At 56.5% G+C, this 20,660-nt stretch overlaps 1 protein-coding gene and 1 long non-coding RNA gene across 2 annotated transcripts in view; one reads left to right on the top strand and one right to left on the bottom strand.

Annotated features, from left to right (window-relative positions):
- Positions 1-20,660, top strand: part of LOC127465700 (transcription activator BRG1-like) — a 47,958-nt gene that overhangs the window by 21,559 nt on the left and 5,739 nt on the right. The window contains 11 exon segments of the mRNA XM_051776206.1: positions 718-960; positions 2,306-2,419; positions 3,742-3,849; positions 5,298-5,384; positions 6,636-6,682; positions 6,825-6,991; positions 8,677-8,840; positions 11,546-11,773; positions 12,640-12,726; positions 17,996-18,073; positions 19,674-19,892. Coding sequence (XP_051632166.1) covers positions 718-960; positions 2,306-2,419; positions 3,742-3,849; positions 5,298-5,384; positions 6,636-6,682; positions 6,825-6,991; positions 8,677-8,840; positions 11,546-11,773; positions 12,640-12,726; positions 17,996-18,073; positions 19,674-19,892 — 1,542 coding nt within the window.
- On the bottom strand, positions 5,896-6,377 carry LOC127465703 (uncharacterized). The gene is made up of 3 exons (XR_007902326.1): positions 6,206-6,377; positions 6,113-6,174; positions 5,896-6,050 (listed from the first exon to the last, which is right to left on the bottom strand). It is a non-coding gene; the product is annotated as an uncharacterized LOC127465703 (long non-coding RNA).

Genomic DNA, 20,660 nt, shown 5'->3' with positions numbered 1-20,660 from the left:
CACACCCCACCATTCCTACCATTCCCACCGTTCCCACCATTCCCACCATTCCCACCGTTCCCACCATTCCCACCATTCTCCACCCCTCAGATCCCCTGGAAGTCCATGATGGTGGATGAGGGGCACCACATGAAGAACCACCACTGCAAGCTGACCCAGGGTCAGGGTTTAGGATTAGGTCAGGATTAGGGTTAGGTTAATGCTGTTTCCCACCATTCCCACCATTCCCTGCCCCTCAGATCCGCTGGAAGTCCATGATGGTGGACGAGGGGCACCGCATGAAGAACCACCACTGCAAGCTGACCCAGGGTCAGGGTTTAGGATTAGGGTATGAGTCAGGGTGATGCTGTGCCCCACCATTCCCACCATTCCCACCGTTCCCACCATTCCCACCATTCCCACCATTCTCCACCCCTCAGATCCGTTGGAAGTACATGATTGTGGACGAGGGGCACCGCATGAAGAACCACCACTGCAAGCTGACCCAGGGTTAGGGTTTAGGATTAGGGTGATGCTGTTTCCCACCATTCCTGGTGTTCCCTGCCCCTCAGATCCGTTGGAAGTACATGATTGTGGACGAGGGGCACCGCATGAAGAACCACCACTGCAAGCTGACCCAGGGTTGGGGTTTAGGATTAGGGTTTAGGATTAGGGTCAGGGTCAGGGTGATGCTGTGTCCCACCATTCCCACCATTCCTGGTGTTCCCTGCCCCTCAGATCCGCTGGAAGTACATGATTGTGGACGAGGGGCACCGCATGAAGAACCACCACTGCAAGCTGACCCAGGTGCTCAACACCCACTACGTGGCCCCGCGGCGGCTGCTGCTGACGGGGACGCCGCTGCAGAACAAGCTGCCCGAGCTCTGGGCCCTGCTCAACTTCCTGCTGCCCACCATCTTCAAGAGCTGCAGCACCTTCGAGCAGTGGTTCAACGCGCCCTTCGCCATGACCGGAGAGAAGGTGACCCGGCGTTCCCAGTGGGAATGGGGACCGGGGGGGTTGTGGTGTTCCTGATGGGAATGGGGACCAGGGGGTGTTGCTTTGTCACCCAGGGGGGTGGAGGGGGCCCTGGAGCTGAGGGAGGGGACTTGGTGTCATCATTAATGGCACTGGAGGGGGCACTGGAGCAGTGGGATATGGTCCTGGATCAGTTGGAAGTGGCCCTGGAGCTGAGGGATGTGACTTGGTGTCACCATTAGTGACACTGGAAGGGCTGGAGGTGGCACTGAAGGAGTTGGAAGTGGCCCTGGAGGGGTTGGAGATGGCCCTGGAGGGGCTGGAGGCGGCACTAGAGGGGTTGGAGCTGGCACTGGAGGGGCTGTAAGTGGTCGTGGAGCAGTTGGAAGTGGCCCTGGAGGGGTTGGAGGTGGCACTGGAGGGGTTGGAAGTGGCCCTGGAGCTGTGGGATGGGACTTGGTGTCACCATTAATGGCACTGGAGGGGCTGGAGGTGGCCCTGGAGGGGTTGGAAGCTTCTCTGGAGCTGTTGGAAGTGGCCCTGGAGCTGTGGGATGTGGTCCTGGAGCAGTTGGAGGTGGCCCTGGAGGGGTTGGAAGTTGCTCTGGAGCTGTGGGATGTGACCCTGGAGCTCTGGGCTGTGTCTCAACACCACCTTTAAGGGCTCTGTTCCCTTCCCTGGTGCCCATCCCGTTTCCTGGTACCAACCCCCTTCCCTGGTGCCAACCCCCTTCCCTGGTGCCAATCCCATTTCCTGGAACCAATCCCATTTCCTGGTGCCCATCCCCTTCCCTGGTGCCCATCCTGTTTCCTGGTGCCAATCCCATTTCCTGGTGCCAATCCCTGCCCTTCCCTGGTGCCCATCCCGTTTCCTGGTGCCAATCCCTGCCCTTCCCTGATGCCCATCCCCTTCCCTGGTGCCCATCCTGTTTCCTGGAGCCAATCCCATTTCCTGGTGCCAATCCCATTCCATGGAGCCAATCCCTGCCCTTCCCTGGTGCCAATCCCTGCCCTTCCCTGGTGCCCATCCCCTTCCCTGGTGCCAGTCCCTGCCCTTTCCTGGTGCCAATCCCATTTCCTGGTGCCAATCCCATTTCCTGGTGCCAATCCCATTTCCTGGTGCCAATCCCATTTCCTGGTGCCCGTCCCTGCCCTTCCCCATCCCGGGACGAGCCCTGGGATCCCCATCCCACCCCGGGGCCGTTGCTGGATGAGGCCGAGCAGCTCCTGGGGTGGATCCCGCCGGGAATGGGGGTCAGGGGGGGTTCTGGCACAGGATGGCCCCGGTGTCCTGGGGTCCTGGGCTCCATCCCAGGCCATCCCTGGTGACATTCCCGCTCCTGGCCCAGGTGGACCTGAACGAGGAGGAGACCATCCTCATCATCCGCCGCCTGCACAAGGTGCTGCGGCCCTTCCTGCTCCGCCGCCTCAAGAAGGAGGTGGAGGCCCAGCTCCCGGAAAAGGTGACACTGGGGGGGTCCTTCCTGCTATTCTCCTCCTTGGGATACACCCAGGGGGTCATTCCTGCTGTTCTCCTCCCTGGGATACACCCAGGGGGTCATTCCTGCTGTCCCCTTCCCTGGGATACACCCAGGGGGTCATTCCTGCTGTTCCCCTCCCTGGGATACACCCAGGGGGTCCTTCCTGCTGTTCTCCTCCCTGGGATACACCCAGGGGGTCATTCCTGCTGTCCCCTTCCCTGGGATACACCCAGGGGGTCATTCCTGCTGTCCCTTTCATTGGGATACACCCAGGGGGTCATTCCTGCTGTCCCCCTCCTTGGGATACACCCAGGGGGTCCTTCCTGCTGTTCTCCTCCCTGGGATACACCCAGGGGGTCTTTCCTGCTGTCCCCCATCCTGAGATACACCCAGGGGGTCATTCCTGCCTTTCCCCACCTTGGGATACACCCAGGGGGTCCTTCCTGCTGTCCCCCATCCTGGGATACACCCAGGGGGTCATTCCTGCCTTTCCCCACCTTGGGATACACCCAGGGGGTCATTCCTGCTGTCCCCTTCCCTGGGATACACCCAGGGGGTCCTTCCTGCTGTTCCCCTCCCTGGGATACACCCAGGGGGTCATTCCTGCTGTTCTCCTCCCTGGGATACACCCAGGGGGTCATTCCTGCTGTCCCTTTCATTGGGATACACCCAGAGAGTCCTTCCTGCTCTTCCCCTCCTTGGGATACACCCAGGGGGTCATTCCTGCCCTTCCCCTGGAATACACACCCATGGGGTGGCTCTGGGGGTCTGGGGGTGGCTCTGGAGGTCTGGGGGGTCTCTGTGGGTCCGGGGGGTGGCTCTGGGGGCCCAGGGATGGCTCTGGGGGTCTGGGGGTGGCTCTGGAGGTCTGGGAGGTCTCTGGGGGTCTGGGGGTGGCTCTGGGGGTCTGGGATGGCTCTGGGGGTCTGAGGGGTCACTGGGGCTCCAGGGGTGGCTCTGGAGGTCCGGGGATGGCTCTGGGTGTCCTGGGGGGTCTCTGGGGGTCCAGGGGTGGCTCTGGGGTGGCTCTGTGGGTTTGGGGTGTCTCTGGGTGTCCAGGGGGTGGCTCTTGGGGCCCGGGGGTGGCTCTGGGGGTCTGGGGGTTCTCTGGGGGTCCAGGGGGGTCTCTGGGGGTTCAGGGGGCGGCTCTGGGGGTCTGGGGTGGCTCTGGGGGTCTGGGGGGGTGCTCTGGGGGTCCGGGGGTCTCTGGGGGCCAGAGGGGCTCTGGGGTGGCTCTGGGGGTCCAGGGGTGGCTCTGGGGGGTCTCTGGGGGTGGGGACTGACCCTTTTTTGGGTCCTGGCAGGTGGAGTACGTGATCAAGTGCGACATGTCGGCGCTGCAGCGGGTCCTGTACCGGCACATGCAGGCCAAGGGGGTCCTGCTCACCGACGGCTCCGAGAAGGACAAGAAGGTCTGGAGCTGGGATTTGGGAATTCCAGGGGGGGGGAGTGGCCAGGGTGGGTCCGTGCCCCGTTTTGGGCACGTTAATGTGTCACCATCAATGGCCCTGGAGGGGCTGGAGGTGGAACTGGAGGGGCTGGAGGTGGCCCTGGAGGGGTTGGAAGTGGCCCTGGAGCAGTTGGAAGTGGCACTGGATCAGTTGGAAGTGGCACTGGAGCTGTGGGATGTGACTTGGCGTCACCATTAATGGCACTGGAGGGGCTGGAGGTGGCCCTGGAGGGGTTGGAAGTGGCCCTGGAGGGGCTGGAAGTAGCCCTGGAGCTGTGGGATGGGACTTGGTGTCACCATCAATGACACTGGAGGGGCTGGGGGTGGCCCTGGATCAATTGGAAGTGGCCCTGGATCAATTGGAAGTGGCCCTGGATCAGTTGGAAGTGGCCCTGGATCAATTGGAAGTGGCCCTGGATCAATTGGAAGTGGCCCTGGAGCTGTGGGATGTGGTCCTGGAGGGGTTGGAAGTGGCCCTGGATCAATTGGAAGTGGCCCTGGATCAATTGGAAGTGGCCCTGGATCAGTTGGAAGTGGTCCTGGATCAATTGGAAGTGGCCCTGGATCATTTGGAAGTGGCCCTGGATCAGTTGGAGGTGGCCCTGGAGCAGTTGGAAGTGGCCCTGGAGGGGTTGGAAGTGGCCCTGGATCAATTGGAAGTGGCCCTGGAGCTGTGGGAGGTGGCCCTGGATCAATTGGAAGTGGTCCTGGATCAATTGGAAGTGGCCCTGGATCAATTGGAAGTGGCCCTGGAGGGGTTGGAAGTGGCCCTGGATCAATTGGAAGTGGCCCTGGATCAATTGGAAGTGGCCCTGGATCAATTGGAAGTGGCCCTGGATCAATTGGAAGTGGCCCTGGATCAGTTGGAGGTGGCCCTGGAGGGGTTGGAAGTGGCCCTGGATCAATTGGAAGTGGCCCTGGATCAATTGGAAGTGGCCCTGGATCAATTGGAAGTGGCCCTGGATCAATTGGAAGTGGCCCTGGAGCCCCCTTTGGAAGCCAAGGGAGGGGGGTGGGCTGAGCTCGGGCCCCCCCGACGCAGCTCCAGATGATCCATGAGGACAATCCCATGGATCCCCAAGGCTCCAGGTGGCTCCTCAAAGCCCCCAGTGGGTGTGTGAGGAGGATGGAATGGTGGAAAAGTGGGAAAGAGGCGTTTGGGTCCAGAGGAAAAGCCGGAATTCCCCGTTTTCCAAACCAAAATTCCCAATTTTCCGGCTCCGCTCCCCCGAACCAGCTGGGTCAGAGCAGCCTCTGCTCCCCCCTCCAGGGGACCTGGAGGTGCCCTAAAAACCTTTGGTGGGCTCTGAGGGGGCTGCCAGGGAATTCCTGGGAATGCTGGGAGGGCGGGTGGGGAGGGGGATCCACCCCCATCCCGGATTTTAACCCGGCCTGGGCCGTTCCCCGCAGGGCAAAGGCGGCACCAAGACCCTGATGAACACGATCATGCAGCTGAGGAAGATCTGCAACCACCCCTACATGTTCCAGCACATCGAGGTGGGGCCTCCTCGGGGCAGGGATGGGCCAGAACAGGGAGAAACCATCCTGGGAGGGACAAAAACAGGGATAAAACCAACCTGGGATAGACAAAAACAGGGATAAAACCAACCTGGGAGGGACAAAAACAGGGATAAACCAACCTGGGATGGATAAAAACAGGGATAAACCATCCTGGGAGGGACAAAAACAGGGATAAACCATCCTGGGAGGGATAAAAACAGGGATGAACCAAACTGGGATGGACAAAAACAGGGATGGACCAAACTGGGATGGACAAAACCAGGGATGGACCAAACTGGGATGGACAAAACCAGGGATGGACCAACCTGGGATGGACAAAACCAGGGATAAACCAACCTGGGAGGGACAAAACCAGGGATAAACCAACCTGGGAGGGACAAAACCAGGGATAAACCAACCTGGGAGGGACAAAACCAGGGATAAACCAACCTGGGAGGGACAAAACCAGGGATAAACTCAACCTGGATAGGCCAGAACAGGGATAAACCATCCTGGGAGGGACAAAAACAGGGATAAACCAACCTGGGATGGACCAGAACAGGGATAAACCAACCAGGGATGAACCAAACCAGGACTAAACCTGACAGGGATGAACCAAACCAGGACTAAACCTGACAGGGATGAGCCAAACCAGGACTAAACCTGACAGGGATGAACCAAACCAGGATTAAACCTGACAGGGATGAACCAAACCAGGATTAAACCTGACAGGGATGAGCCAAACCAGGACTAAACCTGACAGGGATGAACCAAACCAGGACTAAACCTGGCAGGGATGAACCAAACCAGGACTAAACCTGACAGGGATGAACCAAACCAGGACTAAACCTGACAGGGATGAACCAAACCAGGACTAAACCTGACAGGGATGAACCAAACCAGGACTAAACCTGACAGGGATGAACCAAACCAGGACTAAACCTGACAGGGATGAGCCAAACCAGGACTAAACCTGGCAGGGATGAACCAAACCAGGACTAAACCTGGCAGGGATGAACCAAACCAGGACTAAACCTGACAGGGATGAACCAAACCAGGATTAAACCCGACGGGGATGAACCAAACCAAGGCCTTCCATGGCTCTGTTTTCCACCCAAAGGGATCCATTCCCGAGGGAACTGGGCAGGGAGCGGGGCCTTGGCCCTGGCCAGCCCTGGGTGAGGCTTTAGGGCAGGTTTAGGCCCGGTCTGGGCCAGTTCCTGACCCCTTTTCTCTCCCCCACCCCAGGAATCCTTCTCGGAGCACTTGGGCTTCACGGGCGGGATCGTGCAGGGGTGAGTCGGGAATTCGGGGGGTTCCCAGTGGGGAGATCGGGGGATTCCCAAACTCCAGGGGCTCCAGGGGTGACCCGGGACCCCCCAAAACTGCCCCAATCCCGTTTTTTCCCCCGGATTGACCCGTTCCCACCCGCTCCAGGCTGGATCTGTACCGCGCCTCCGGGAAGTTCGAGCTCCTGGACCGGATCCTGCCCAAGCTCCGGGCCACCAACCACAAGGTGCTGCTCTTCTGCCAGATGACCTCCCTCATGACCATCATGGAGGATTATTTCGCCTACAGAGGCTTCAAATACCTCAGGCTGGACGGTGGGTGACCCCCGGGGGGGGTTTTGGGGTCTCCAGGGTGGGGGGTGTGGGAGGGGGAGGCTCCTGGGAACAGGTCTGGAGATCCCAAGGGATGGGGGGTCAGGGAGAGGGGGGCGTGGAGGGGGAGGTCAAGGTGTCAAGGTGGAGATCAAGGTATCAAAGTGGGTGTCAAGGTGGAGATCAAGATATCAAGGTGGGTATTAAGGTGGAGATCAAGGTATCAAAGTGGGTGTCAAGGTGGAGATCAAGATATCAAGGTGGGTATTAAGGTGGAGATCAAGGTATCAAAGTGGAGATCAAGGTGGAGATCGAGGTATCAAAGTAGATATCAGGGTGGAGATCGAGGTATCAAAGTGGGTATCAAAGTATCAAAGTTGATATCAAGGTGGAGATCAAGGTATCAAAGTGGGTATCAAGGTGGAGATCAAGATATCAAAGTGGAGATCAAGGTGGAGATCAAGGTATCAAAGTGGGTATCAAAGTGGAGATCAAGGTATCAAAGTTGATATCAAGGTGGATATCAAGGTATCAAAGTAGATATCGGGGCAGATATCAAGGTGTCAGGGTGGAGATCAAGGTATCAAGGTAGATATCAAGATATCAAGGTGGAAATCAAGATATCAAAGTGGGTATCAAGGTAGATATCAAGGCATCAATGTGAATATCAAGATATCAAAGTGGAGATCAAGATATCAGGGTGGATAGCAAGATATAAAATTAATCTCCTGATTAATCCCCAAAGTGCCTCCCCTGAGCCCCCCAGGTCGGGGTTTAACCCCCTTGGACCCCAAAGATCATCTCCTGAGCCCCCCAGGTCAGGATTTAACCCCCTTGGACCCCAAATTGCCTCCCTGAGCCCCCCAGGTCAGGATTTAACCCCCTTGGACCTCAAAGTGCCTCCCCTGAGCCCTCCAGGTTGGGATTTAACACCCCCCAAATGTCCCCTTGGACCCCAAAGTGCCTCCTCAAGCCTCCTGGGTGGGGGTTTAACACCCCTCAAAACCCCCCTTGGAGCCCCAAGTGCCTCCCTGAGCCCCCCAGGTCGAGGTTTAACCCCCTTGGACCCCAAAGATCACTTCCTGAGCCCCCTAGGTCAGGATTTAACCCCCTTGGACCCCAAAGTGCCTCCCTGAGCCCCCCAGGTCAGGGTTTAACACCCCTCAAACACCCCCTTGGACCCCAAAGTGCCACCCTGAACCCCCACTGACCCAAAAACTGACACAAAACCCAACTGACTGGTGCAAAAACCAACCCAAAAATCAACCCAGACCCCAAAGTGCCTCCTGAGCCCCCCAGGTCGGGGTTTAACACCCCTCAAACACCCCCTTGGACCCCAAAGTGCCTCCCTGAGCCCCCCAGGTCGAGGTTTAACCCCCTTGGACCCCAAAGATCATCTCCTGAGCCCCCCAGGTCAGGATTTAACCCCCTTGGACCCCAAAGTGCCTCCCCTGAGCCCCCCAGGTCAGGGTTTAACCCCCTTGGACCCCAAAGTGCCTCCTCAAGCCCCCAGGTTGGGCTTCCACTCCTGACCACCCAAAAACCAACCCAAAACCCAACTGAGCAACACCAAAACCAACCCAAAAATCAACCCAGACCCCCAAGTACCTCCTCAAGCCCCCCCAGGTCAGGATTTAACCCCCTTGGCCCCCCCAAGTGCCCCCCAGGTGAGGGTGTGTGTGTTGCAGGGACGACGAAGGCGGAGGACCGGGGGATGCTGCTGAAGACGTTCAACGAGCCGGGCTCAGAGTATTTCATCTTCCTGCTGAGCACCCGGGCGGGGGGGCTGGGGCTGAACCTGCAGTCGGCCGACACCGTCATCATCTTCGACAGCGACTGGAACCCGCACCAGGTACCCCAGACACCTGCCCAGCCACCAAAAACCTCACCTGCTGACCCAAAAACTCACCTACTGACCCAAAAATCAACCCAGGGACACAGAAACCCAACCAGAAACCAACCCAGGGACCCAGAAACCCACCCAGGCACCTGCCCAGCCACCAAAAACCTCACCTAAAAACCTGCCCAGCCACCAGAAACTCACCTACTGACCCAAAAACTCACCTACTGACCCAAAAATCAACCCAGGGACACAGAAACCCAACCAGAAACCAACCCAGTGACACAGAAACCCACCCAGGCACCTGCCCAGCCACCAAAACCTCACCTGCTGACCCAAAAATCAACTCACTGACACAGAAACCCACCCAAAACCTCACCTACTGACCCAAAAACCAACCCAGGGACACAGAAACCCACCCAAAAACTCACCTATGGGCCTGGAAAACAGCCCAGGGACACAGAAACCCACCCAAAGCCTCATCTACTGACCCAAAACCTCACCTACTGACCCAAAACCTCACCTACTGACCCAAAAATCAACTCAGTGACACAGAAACCCACCCAGAAACCTGCCCAGCCACCAGAAACCTCACCTGCTGACCCAAAAATCAACTCACTGGCACAGAAACCCACCCAAAAACCAACCCAGTGACCCAGAAACCCACCCAAAAACTCACCCATGGATCTGGAAAACAACCCAGTGACCCAGAAACCCAACCAAAAACCCACCCACCCACCCAAAAACTCACCCATGGACCTAAAAACCAACCCCCTGCCCCATGGGATGGGATCTGCAGGTCCTGGTGATCCCATTGCTGAATCCCTGTTTTCCTTGGGGATCCCTGAGCTCCCTCTGGGCTCATCCCACACCTCCCCTGTGGGTTTTGAGGACAAACCCAGGGTTTTGGGGACCCTCTGGTTACCACAGGCCCTACATGGGTCTGGTGATCCCATTGTGGGGTCTGTGTCATCCCTGAGCTCCCTCAGGGTTCATCCCACATCCCCTCTGTGGGTTTTGGGGACAAACCCAGGGTTTTTAGGACCCTCTGGTTAACACAGCCCCCTCCCCCAGGCCCTTCAAGGGTCTGGTGATCCCATTATGGGATCCTTGTCACCCCTGAGCTCCCTCAGGGCTCATCCCACATCTCCCCTGTGGGTTTTGGGGACAAACCCAGGGTTTTGGGGACCTTTTGTTTAACACAGCCCCTTCCCACAGGCCCTACATGGGTCTGGTGATCCCATTATGGGATCCTTTGGGATCCCTGAGTGCCTCCCGTGGGTTTTGAGGCTGAACCCCGGGGTTTTGGGCCCCCTTTGCCCACGGCTGCCCCTTCCCACAGGCCCTACATGGGTCTGGTGATCCTTGTCACCCCTGAGCTCCCTCAGGGCTCATCCCACACCTCCCCCATGGGTTTTGAGGCTGAACCTCGGGGTTTTGGGCCCCCTTTGCCCACGGCTGCCCCTTCCCACAGGCCCTACATGGGACTGGTGATCCTTGTCACCCCTGAGCTCCCTCAGGGCTCATCCCCACACCTCTCCCGTGGGTTTTGGGGCCAGATCTCAGGATTTTGGACCCCCTTGATCATAGCCCTACATGGGTCTGGTGATCCCATTATGGGATCCTTGGGGATCCCTGAGTGCCTCCCGTGGGTTTTGAGGCTGAACCCCGGGATTTTGGGCCCCCTTTGCCCACTGCTGCCCCTTCCCACAGGCCCTACATGGGACTGGTGATCCTTGTCACCCCTGAGCTCCCTCAGGGCTCATCCCCACACCTCCCCCATGGGTTTTGAGGCTGAATCCTGGGATTTTGGGCCCCCTTTGACCACGGCTGCCCCTTCCCACAGGCCCTACATGGGACTGGTTATCCCATTATGGGATCCTTGGGGATCCCTGAGTGCATCCCGTGGGTTTTGAGGCTAAACCCTGGGATTTTGGGCCCCCTTGGTCATGGCCCTACATGGGTCTGGTGATCCCATTATGGGATCCTCGGGGATCCCTGAGTGCCTCCCGTGGGTTTTGGGGATAACCCCCGGGGTTTTGGGCCCCCTTTGCCCACGGCTGCCCCTTCCCACAGGCCCTACATGGGTCTGGTGATCCCATTATGGGATCCTTTGGGATCCCTGAGTGCCTCCCGTGGGTTTTGAGGCTGAACCCCGGGATTTTGGGCCCCCTTTGCCCACTGCTGCCCCTTCCCACGGGCCCTACATGGGTCTGGTGATCCTTGTCACCCCTGAGCTCCCTCAGGGCTCATCCCACACCTCCCCCATGGGTTTTGAGGCTGAACCTCGGGGTTTTGGGTCCCCTTTGCCCACGGCTGCCCCTTCCCACAGGCCCTACATGGGTCTGGTGATCCCATTATGGGATCCTTGTCACCCCTGAGCTCCCTCAGGGCTCATCCCACACCTCTCCCGTGGGTTTTGGGGCCAGATCTCAGGATTTTGGACCCCCTTGATCATAGCCCTACATGGGTCTGGTGATCCCATTATGGGATCCTTGGGGATCCCTGAGTGCCTCCTGTGGGTTTTGGGGATAAACCCCGGGGTTTTGGGCCCCCTTTGCCCACGGCTGCCCCTTCTCCCAGGCCGTACATGGGACTGGTGATCCTTGTCACCCCTGAGCTCCCTCAGGGCTCATCCCCACACCTCCCCTGTGGGTTCTGGGGATAACCCCCGGGGTTTTGGGCCCCCTTTGCCCACGGCTGCCCCTTTGCCCCAGGACCTGCAGGCCCAGGACCGCGCCCACCGCATCGGGCAGCAGAACGAGGTGCGGGTCCTTCGCCTCTGCACCGTCAACAGCGTGGAGGAGAAGATCCTGGCAGCTGCCAAGTACAAGCTCAACGTGGACCAGAAGGTGATCCAGGCGGGGATGTTCGACCAGAAATCCTCCAGCCACGAGCGCCGAGCCTTCCTGCAGGCCATCCTGGAGCACGAGGAGCAGGACGAGGTGAGGGGGGCAGGATTCCTCCAGGAGGGGGCAAAAGGATTCCTCCAGGAGGGGGGAAAAGGATTCCTCCAGGAGGGGGGAAAAGGATTCCTCCAGGAGAGGGGGAATTCTGGGGGATTCAGGAGCCACCACCACAAAAAAAAAGGATTTCCTCAAGGAGGCGAGCGAGAAAAGATTTCCTCAAGGAGAGGGGAGTGAGAAAAGATTCCTCAAGGAGAGGGGAGTGAGAAAAGATTTCCTCAAGGAGAGGGGAGTGAGAAAAGATTTCCTGAAGAAGGGGAGTGAGAAAAGATTACCTCAAGGAGAGGGGAGTGAGAAAAGATTCCTCGAGGAGAGAAAATTCTGGGGAAATTCAGGAGCCATCACCACAAAAAAAAAAAAGATTCCTCAAGGAGAGGGGAGTGAGAAAAGATTTCCTCAAGGAGAGGAAGTTCTGGGGATTTCAGGAACCACCACAAAAAAAAGATTTCCTCAAGGAGAGGGAGTGAGAAAAGATTCCTCAAGGAGAGGGGAGTGAGAAAAGATTCCTCAAGGAGAGAGGAAATTCTGGGGAAATTCAGGAGCCACCACAAAAAAAAAAAGATTCCTCAAGGAGAGGGGAAATTCTGGGGAAATTCAGGAGCCACCACCACAAAAAAAAAAGATTCCTCAAGGAGAGGGGAAATTCTGGGGAAATTCAGGAGCCACCACCACAAAAAAAAAAATTAAAAAAAGCAAAATAGCCCAAACTGAGCCCAAACCCAGCCCCCCGTCCCCCAGAGGCAGGAGGAGGAGCATGTGCGGAGGTTTTTGTGCGGGAGCAGCGTCGGGATGAAGGTGCTGGATCGCTGCAGCCCTGGAGACTGAATCCCTGTGTTTATCCACAGAGCAGACAGAGCGCGGGCAGTGGCAGCTTCCCCCCCGCTGCCTCCTCCCTGTGCCTGGGCGCTGACGCGGAGGAAGCACCGCTAAAGGTGAGCGGGGCCCTTCAGTCCCCACGCCCTGACAATCCTCCCGCCACGCCGCAGGCACAGACACCAGGGACAGACAGAGAGACAGGAATGGGGAGAGAGAGGCAGGAAAAACTGCCCCAGAGGGGGAGAAAAGTGAGGAAAAACTGCCCCAGAGGTGAGGGGGGCCCTTCAGTCCCCACGCCCTGACAATCCTCCCGCCATGGGACAGGCACAGACACCAGGGACAGGGACAGGAACAGCCCCAGAGGGGGAGAGACAGGCAGGAATGGGGAGAAAAGTGAGGAAAAACTGCCCCAGAGGTGAGGGGGGCCCTTCAGTCCCCACGTCCTGACAATCCTCCCACCACGCCGCAGGCACAGACACCAGGGACAGGGACAGAGAGAGACAGGAATGGGGAGAGAGAGGCAGGAATGGGGAGAAAAGTGAGGAAAAACTGCCCCAGAGGTGAGCGGGGCCCTTCAGTCCCCACGTCCTGACAATCCTCCTGCCACGCCGCAGGCACAGACACCAGGGACAGGGACAGGGATGGGGAGAGACAGGCAGGAAAAACTGCCCCAGAGGGGGAGAAAAGTGAGGAAAAACTGCCCCAGAGGGGGAGAAAAGTGAGGAAAAACTGCCCCAGAGGTGAGGGGGGCCCTTCAGTCCCCACGCCCTGACAATCCTCCCGCCCATGGGACAGGCACAGACACCAGGGACAGGGACAGAAACAGCCCCAGAGGGGGAGAGACAGGCAGGAATGGGGAGAAAAGTGAGGAAAAACTGCCCCAGAGGTGAGCGGGGCCCTTCAGTCCCCATGTCCTGACAATCCTCCCACCACGCCGCAGGCACAGACACCAGGGACAGGGACAGGGATGGAGAGAGAGAGAGGAAAAACTGCCCCAAAGGGGGAGAGAGAGAGGAAAAACTGCCCCAGAGGTGAGCGAGGCCCTTCAGTCCCCACGTGCTGACAATCCTCCCGCCACGCCGCAGGCACAGACACCAGGGACAGGGACAGGGATGGAGAGAGAGAGAGGAAAAACTGCCCCAGAGGGGGAGAAAAGTGAGGAAAAACTGCCCCAGAGAGAGAGACAGGAATGGGAGAGAGAGAGGAAAAACTGCCCCAGAGGTGAGCGGGGCCCTTCAGTCCCCACGCCCTGACAATCCTCCCGCCATGGGACAGGCACAGACACCAGGGACAGGGACAGGGATGGAGAGAGAGAGAGGAAAAACTGCCCCAAAGGGGGAGAGAGAGAGGAAAAACTGCCCCAGAGGGGGAGAAAAGTGAGGAAAAACTGCCCCAGAGGTGAGCGGGGCCCTTCAGTCCCCACGCCCTGACAATCCTCCCACCCATGGGACAGGCACAGACACCAGGGACAGACAGAGAGACAGGAATGGGGAGAGAGAGACAGGAATGGCCAGGGATGGGGAGAAAAGTGAGGAAAAACTGCCCCAGAGGGGGAGAAAAGTGAGGAGAAACAGCCCCAGAGGTGAGCGGGGCCCTTCAGTCCCCACGCCCTGACAATCCTCCCGCCATGGGACAGGCACAGACACCAGGGACAGGGACAGAGAGACAGGAATGGGGAGAGAGAGACAGGAATGGGGAGAGAGAGACAGGAATGGGGAGAAAAGTGAGGAAAAACTGCCCCAGAGGTGAGCAGGGCCCTTCAGTCCCCACGCCCTGACAATCCTCCCGCCACGCCGCAGGCACAGACACCAGGGACAGGGACAGGGATGGAGAGAGAGAGAGGAAAAACTGCCCCAAAGGGGGAGAGAGAGAGGAAAAACTGCCCCAGAGGGGGAGAGAGAGAGGAAAAACTGCCCCAGAGGTGAGCGGGGCCCTTCAGTCCCCACGCCCTGACAATCCTCCTGCCATGGGACAGGCACAGACACCAGGGACAGGGACAGAGAGAGACAGGAATGGGGAGAGAGAGACAGGAATGGGGAGAAAAGTGAGGAAAAACTGCCCCAGAGGTGAGGGGGGCCCTTCAGTCCCCACGCCCTGACAATCCTCCCGCCACGCCGCAGGCACAGACACCAGGGACAGACAGAGAGACAGGAATGGGGAGAAAAGTGAGGAAAAACAGTTCCAAAGGGGGAGAAAGAGGCAGGAATGGCCTCAAAGGGGGAGAGAGAGACAGGAATGGCCTGGAATGGGGGGAGAGAGAGGAAAACCAGCCCCAGAGGGGGAGAGAGAGAGACAGGAATGGTCCCAGAGGGGGAGAGGAATGGCCAGGAATGGGAAAAAACAGCCCCAGAAATAACCAAACAGGGAGAGAAGTGAGGAAAAACAGCCCCAAAGGGGGAGAGAGAGAGAAGAATGGCCAGGAATGGGGAGAGAGAGACAGGAATGGGGAGAAAAGTGAGGAACAACAGCCCCAGAGGGAGAGAAAAGTGAGGAAAAACAGCCCCAGAAGAGGAGAGAGAGAGAGAGAAAGGGCCAGAAATGAGGAGAAAATGGTCCCAGAGCAGCCAAACGGGCAGAAAGATGAGGAGAAATGGCCCCAGAAAGAGCCAAAGAGGGAGAAAAGTGAGGAAAAGTGGCCAAAAATGAGAGAAAACATCAAAAAATGAGAGTAAAGTGGCCCCAGGAACAGCCAAAGAGGGAGAAAAGTGAGGAAAAGTGGCCAAAAATGAGAGAAAACATCAAAAAATGAGAGTAAAGTGGCCCCAGGAACAGCCAAAGGGGGAGAAAAATGAGAAAAAACGGCCCCAGAGGAGGCAAAGGGGGAGAAAAAAGGCACAGAAATCAGGAAAAGAAATTAAAAAATGAGAATAAAGCAGCCCCAGAGTGGCCAAAGGGGGAGAAAAATGAGAGAAAAGGGCAAAAAGTGGGAGAGAATGGACAAAAGTGAGGAAAAGCAACCAAAAATGAGAATAAATTTGCCCCAGAAATAGGAAAAGGGGGTTAAAAGTGGCACAGAAACAGCCAAAAATGAGGAAAAAATGGCCCTGAAGTTGTTCAAAATGGGCTAAAATAGGCTGGGAAATGAAAAAAATGAAAACAAACCTGCCTGGGAATAAACAAAATGAGGTAAAACAGCACAGAAACGGGCAAAAATCGGGTAAAAACGGGCTGAGAACAGACAAAAATGAGTCAAAACCCGCCTGAAAGTGCCAAAAGTGAGATGAAAGCAGCCTGGAAATGGGCAATAATGTGCTGAAAACAGCCAAAAATTAGGTTAAAATGGCCTGAAACGGCCAAAGTGAACTGAGGTGGCCCCAAAACAGGCAAAAATGAGTAAAAATGGGTTAAAAGCTGTCAAAAATGAGAAAAAAAAAACCCAGCCTGAAGGCACAAAAAATGAGAAAACCAGAGTGGAATGAGGCAAAAGGGAGAGAAAACCACCCAGAGATGAGGTAAAACTGCACCAAAGGGCCCAAAAACCAGCTAAAAATGCCCCAGAATGAGCTGAAAACATCCAAAAATGAGCAAAAGCAACACTGGAGCACCAAAAAAATGAGCAAAACGCATGAAAACACCCCAAATACTCTGAAACTGCCCAGAAAGGAACAAAACCACCCCTAAACCAACCCAAAGTGGACAAAACGCAGCAAAACCACCCAAAAAGGAGCAAAGCCAGCCCAAAACACCCCCAAAATGGGCAAAACACTCTGAAAGCACCCAAAAATGAGTGAGAACACACTAAAAGGCCCCAAAATGAGGAAAACACACTGAAACCACCCAAAAATGAGTTAAAACAGCCCGAATTGGGGAAAAACAGTCTGAAATCACCCAAAAACGAGTGAAAATGCCCCAAAATGAGGAAACCACCCAAAAATGTGTAAAAACACGTGGAAATGCCCCAAAATGGGGGAAATACACTGGGACCACCCCAAAAATGAGTTGAGGACTCACTAAAACACCTCAAAATGAGGAAACCACCCCAAAATGAGGACACCGCCCACAAATGAGTGAAAATGCAGGAAAACGCCCAAAAATGAGCGAAAAAGCACCAAAAATGAGCAAAACGCACAAAAAATCCCCAAAACGTGCTGAGACCACCCCAAAAATGAAGGAAAACGCCCCAAAAATGAGGAAACCACCCAAAAATGAGTGAGAACACATGAAAATGCCCCAAAATGGGGAAAACACCTAAAAATGAGTGGGAACAGACTAAAACACCCCAAAATGAGGAAACCACCCCAAAAATGAGTGAAAATGCATGAAAATGCCCTAAAATGGGCTGAGAGCACCCAAAAATGAGCAAAAATCCACAAAAATGCCCCAAAATGAGGAAACCACCCAAAAATGAGTGAAAACACTGAGACCACCCCAAAAATGAGTTGAGAACTCACTAAAACACCCCAAAATGAGGAAACCACCCCAAAATGAGGAAACCACCCTAAAATGAGTGAAAACGTCCCAAAGTGGGCTGAGAGCACCCAAAAATGAGCAAAAATCCACAAAAATGCCCCAAAATGAGGAAACCACCCAAAAATGAGTGAAAACACACAAAAATGCCCCAAAATGCGCTGAGAGCCCCCCAAAAATGACCAAAATGCACAAAAATGCCCCAAAAATGAGCAAAACGTACAAAAATGCCCCCAAAACGAGCAAAATGCAGGAAAATGCCCCAAAATGCAGGAAAACACCCTAAAATGCACTGAGAGCACCCCAAAAATGAGCAAAAAGCACAAAAATGCCCCAAAAATGAGCAAAATGCAGGAAAATGCCCCAAAATGCAGGAAAACGCCCTAAAATGCCCTGAGATCACCCCAAAAATGAGCAAAAATGCACAAAAATGCCCCCAAAATGAGCAAAATGTACAAAAATGCCCCAAAGTGCACTGAGAGCCCCCCAAAAATGAGCAAAAAGGCACAAAAATTCCCCAAAAATGAGCGAAACGTACAAAAATGGCCCAAATGCCCTGAGATCACCCCAAAAATGAGCGAAAATGCACAAAAATGCCTCAAAAATGAGCAAAACGTACAAAAATACCCAAAGTGCACTGAGAGCCCCCCAAAAATGAGCGAAAAGCACAAAAATGCCTCAAAAATGAGCAAAACATACAAAAATACCCAAAGTGCACTGAGAGCCCCCCAAAAATGAGCGAAAATGCACAAAAATGCCCCAAAAATGAGAGAAATGCACAGAAATGCCCCAAAATGAGCGAAAGGCCCCGAAAGGCCCCGGGGAGGAGCCGAAGGGCCCCCGGGTTTGCGGCCGGAGCGGCCCCAAAACGCAGGGAATTGGCCCCAATTTTGGGGGTCCCGCCGAGCGTCGGGGGGTCCCGGGGGGGTCCCGGGGCGGCTCCTCCCGAGGGTCCAATCCCCGGATTTGCTGTTGCAGGAGGAGGACGAGGTGCCCGATGACGAGACCGTGAACCAGATGATCGCCCGGCACGAGGAGGAGTTCGACCTCTTCATGGTGAGGGAGGAGGAGGAGGGAGAGGGGAGAGGGAGAGAGGAGGAGGAGGAGGAGGAAGGAGGAAAAGGAGGAGGAGGAGGAAGAAAAGGAGGAGGAGGAGGAGAAAGAGAGGAGGAGGAAAAGGAGGAGGAGGAGGAAGAGCAGGAGGAGGAAGAGAAGGAGGAGGGGGAAGAGCAGGAGGAGGAAGAAGAGGAGGAGGAGGAAGAAGAGGAGGAAAAGGAGGAGGAAGAGCAGGAGGAGGAAGAGCAGGAGGAGGAAGAGCAGGAGGAGGAGGAAGAGAAGGAGGAGGGGGAAGAGCAGGAGGAGGAAGAAAGGAGGAGGAGGAGGAGGAAGAAGAGGAGGGGGAGGAAAAGGAGGAGGAGGAGAAAGAGAGGAGGAAGAGCAGGAAGAGGAAGAAGAGGAGGAGGAGGAGGAGGAAAAGGAGGAGGAAGAGAAAGAGAGGAGGATTAGCAGGAGGAAGAGCAGGAGGAGGAGAGGAGGAAGGGCAGGAGGAAAAGGAGGGGGAGGAAGAGGAAGGGCAGGAGGAAAAGGAGGGGGAGGAAGAGGAAGAGCAGAGGAGGAGACAAGGAGGAGGAAGAGGAAGATTTCCCGAGGAGGAGGGAAGGGATGGGGGGGTCTGGGGGGAAGAAAAGGGTGAGGAAGAGCAGGGTGGGGGTTTGAGGGGTCTGTGAGGAGGAGGAGGGAGAGGGAGGACGAGGGAGAGGGAGGGGAGGGGGGTCTCTGTCCTTGTTCCCACAGGGAATGTCCGTGCCCGGAAAGCCCGGGATGGGATTTGGGGGGAGGAGACCCCATTCCCTCATTCCCAGCGCATGGACCTGGACTGGCGGCGGGAAGAGGCCCGGAACCCCAATTCCGTGGGACCCCATCCCAATTCCTGGGATCCCATCCCAATTCCCTGGGATCCCTGGGATCCCGTTCCTGACCCCATTCCCTCATTCCCAGTGCATGGACCTGGATCGCCGGCGGGAAGAGGCCCGGAACCCCAATTCCTGGGATCCCATTACTGACCCCATTACTGATCCCATTACTGACCCCATTCCCTCATTCCCAGCGGATGGACCTGGACCGGCGGCGGGAAGAGGCCCGGAACCCCAATTCCTGGGATCTCTGGGATCCCATTAGTGACCCCATTCCCTGGGATCTCTGGGATCCCATTACTGATCCCATTACTGATCCCATTACTGATCCCATTCCCTCATTCCCTCATTCCCAGCGGATGGACCTGGACCGGCGGCGGGAGGAGGCCCGGAACCCCAATTCCCTGGGATCTCTGGGACCCCATTACTGATCCCATTCCCTCATTCCCTCATTCCCAGCGGATGGACCTGGACCGGCGGCGGGAGGAGGCCCGGAACCCCAATTCCTGGGATCTCTGGGATCCCATTACTGACCCCATTACTGATCCCATTACTGATCCCATTACTGATCCCATTACTGATCCCATTACTGATCCCATTCCCTCATTCCCTCATTCCCAGCGGATGGACCTGGACCGGCGGCGGGAGGAGGCCCGGAACCCCAATTCCCTGGGATCTCTGGGATCCCATTCCTGACCCCATTCCCTGGGATCCCATTCCTGACCCCATTCCCTCGTTCCCAGCGCATGGACCTGGACCGGCGGCGGGAGGAGGCCCGGAACCCGAAGCGGAAGCCGCGGCTGATGGAGGAGGACGAGCTGCCCTCGTGGATCCTGAAGGACGACGCGGAGGTCGAGCGTCTCACCTGCGAGGAGGAGGAGGAGAAGATGTTCGGCCGCGGCTCCCGGCACCGCAAGGAGGTGGATTACAGCGATTCCCTCACGGAAAAGCAGTGGCTCAAGGTATCCCTGCATCCCAAATTCCCTTCTGGGATCACCCCATTCCCAAATCCCCCTCTGGGATCCCCCCAGTCCCTTTGGAATCCCCCCAGTCCCTCTGGGATCCCCATTACAGCGATTCCCTCACGGAAAAGCAGTGGCTCAAGGTATCCCCATATCCCAAATTCCCCTCTGGGATCACCCCAATTCCTCTGGGATCCCCATTACAGCGATTCCCTCACGGAAAAGCAGTGGCTCAAGGTATCCCTGCATCCCAAATTCCCCTCTGGGATCCCCATTACAGCGATTCCCTCACGGAAAAGCAGTGGCTCAAGGTATCCCTGCATCCCAAATTCCCTTCTGGGATCACCCCATTCCCAAATCCCCCTCTGGGATCCCCCCAATCCCTTTGGAATCCCCCCAGTCCCTCTGGGATCCCCATTACAGCGATTCCCTCACGGAAAAGCAGTGGCTGAAGGTATCCCCATATCCCAAATTCCCCTCTGGGATCCCCATTACAGCGATTCCCTCACGGAAAAGCAGTGGCTGAAGGTATCCCTGCATCCCAAATCCTTCTGGGATCACCCCATTCCCAAATCCCCCTCTGGGATCCCCCCAATCCCTCTGGGATCCCCCCAATCCCTCTGGGATCCCCCCAGTCCCTCTGGGATCCCCATTGCAGCAATTCCCACATGGAAAAGCAGTGGCTCAAGGTACCCAAATCCCAGTGGGACACCCTGAATCCCAATGGGATCCCCTGATCCCAGTTTCCCCCATCCCAGCAGGATCCCC

Source organism: Manacus candei, unplaced genomic scaffold (genome assembly GCF_025592945.1).
Source record: "Manacus candei isolate 608988 ecotype Guabito, Panama unplaced genomic scaffold, ASM2559294v1 h1tg000467l, whole genome shotgun sequence".
NCBI classification, from domain to species: domain Eukaryota; kingdom Metazoa; phylum Chordata; class Aves; order Passeriformes; family Pipridae; genus Manacus; species Manacus candei.
Note: the sequence above shows the minus strand (reverse complement) of the source record. Positions and strands in the feature narration are given on the sequence as shown.